The sequence below is a fragment of the Cynoglossus semilaevis genome, chromosome 11 (assembly GCF_000523025.1).
Source record: "Cynoglossus semilaevis isolate Cse_v1.0 chromosome 11, Cse_v1.0, whole genome shotgun sequence".
Lineage (NCBI taxonomy): Eukaryota > Metazoa > Chordata > Actinopteri > Pleuronectiformes > Cynoglossidae > Cynoglossus > Cynoglossus semilaevis.
The window spans coordinates 5,255,439-5,257,429 of record NC_024317.1 but is presented as its reverse complement, the minus strand read 5'-3'; the positions used below and the strand labels follow the sequence as shown (position 1 = coordinate 5,257,429).

General features: G+C 41.6%; 1 protein-coding gene across 3 annotated transcripts in view; it reads left to right on the top strand.

The window, feature by feature from the left end:
• Positions 1-1,991, top strand: part of rassf5 (Ras association domain family member 5) — a 26,858-nt gene that overhangs the window by 22,801 nt on the left and 2,066 nt on the right. For all 3 annotated transcript variants that reach the window (XM_008320185.3, XM_017036893.2, XM_017036894.2), the window contains one exon: positions 1,479-1,592. In XM_008320185.3, coding sequence (XP_008318407.2) covers positions 1,479-1,592 — 114 coding nt within the window. The remainder of the gene's footprint in view (positions 1-1,478; positions 1,593-1,991) is intronic.

Genomic DNA, 1,991 nt, shown 5'->3' with positions numbered 1-1,991 from the left:
TGGTGGTAAATCTGTTACCACTGTTACCCTCAGCTCCAAATCCATCAGGGGAAAAGGGAAGCTGACCCAGTGACACACTTGAGTTTGTTCTTATTTTTCTTAGATGTGTCGTAAACATTGTTTTCTAAACCAATTTAATGTATAACAAGCAGAAGTAGGTCGGCTAGTTAGCACACCTCCATTCACTTCATGCCTGACTTCATTAGCACGTTACACTCTTAGCAGTTGTGATTGCATTATTAGAGATTGAAACCGGGTTTGTAGGTCACCAGTGTTCTTGACGCTCACTTTATAATGTCATTTCAAACCAGCTGGTTCGTCAGTAAGAAGGGATTTCAACTATTTGAGAAACGCAGTGACCGTGACAGAATCAGCTTCTTCCCGCCGCCGTTACCTTGGTGGAAGGATGACATCAACTCGGCTGTGGGTGATTTGACAAAGACGAATTAGGGAACGCTCCAGTTTTTCACCTGTGGAAATGTGTTTTTGACGATGACCAGGTTTCTCAGACTTGACCTACATTCTCCATCGGTGTGTGTGTGAACAGAGGAGCAGATGTGCTGAGGCACTCTGCCTCTATCTGAGTCAAATCAAAGAGCGACTTCATCACACAGCCGGAGGACTCCCCCGCATGAAATACACCCTGCGCTACACCCTCCCTGCCTCCCTCCCTCCCTTCCTCCCTCCCTCTCTCTCTCTCTCTCTCTCTCTCTCTCTCTCTCTCTCTCTCACGCTCTTTCATTTTTCTGCCCCAGAAAATGCAAGCGAACAGTCGAGGGGGTAAAAACATAGCTGCTGTGAGATAGTGAGCTTGCATCCCCCTGTACTATAAATAACTCAGTCAAACTCTGTGTTGCTAAGGCTGGCTCAGCAGCCACTCTTTCATCGCTCCCTACACCCTCACTCCTTCTCCTCCACCGCCTCCCACCTCACTGACTCTCTCCCTCTCCTCCTCATTCACTGCTTCCCTCAGATTCTTAGCAACAGCAGCAGTCGGGCCAATAATCTGTGTTTCCTTCGATGACTCTAAATGTGTCATTTCCGTCACTGCACTTCCTGTCCTCGTTCAGAGCTGCACGTAGAAAACTGGAGGTCATATTTGTGTGCGATTCTGTAGAAATACCCCGGTTCTTCGGGTGTCACAGCAGCAGTCCTTCATTTTGTGAACAGAGAGGATGAAGTAGAGGAAGGAAGGAGGAAATGTTGTCTGAAGAAGTTAATGACAGAGACAGGAAACACCGGGATACTGCGTGTTTAGAACCAACTGCTGTTCTAGAACCAACACATTTTGAAGTCAAATTTGCTGTTTTTGTATAACAAATGTATTATTATTATTATTATTATTATTATACAAGTCCTGCTCCTGTCAGAGAACAGCAGTGGGTGATGTGGCACCACCTGTTGGACAGATATCTGATGTTAAATTATGATGACGTGATTCTTCACCATTGACATTTTTACTTCTGTTCACGTGACAGCAAAATGAAACAAAGGAAGAAGAAGAGAAAGGAACCAAAGAGCTGTCGGCAGAGGAGGTGCACACCAGGATAGAAGAGTACAACGGACAAGTCAGTGAGAATGGCATGAAACTGGTGAGTTCCAGGAACTGAAGTAAAAAACATGTTGGTGTTTTTTTTTCATTTAATAAGCATTTATTTTAACAGAAAACTAAAAATCATTTTTGTGATACCACTGTGCAACAATGTGCACCTCTTCTTCAAATACAGCATTGATGTCATTAATATACTGTATATTTATAATATAAATGCATTGAAAAACATTCACATTATCTGTGTTTAAAAATGTAAGTAAAATCTCAGATTAGATAGATTACAACTCTGGTTTAAGTTATACTATATTAGATTAGATTCAACCTGATCAGATTAGATTAGATTAGATTAGATTAGATTAGATTAGATTAGATTAGATTAGATTATCTGTGTTTAGAAATGTAAGTAAAATCTCAGATTAGAATAGATTAGATAGATTAC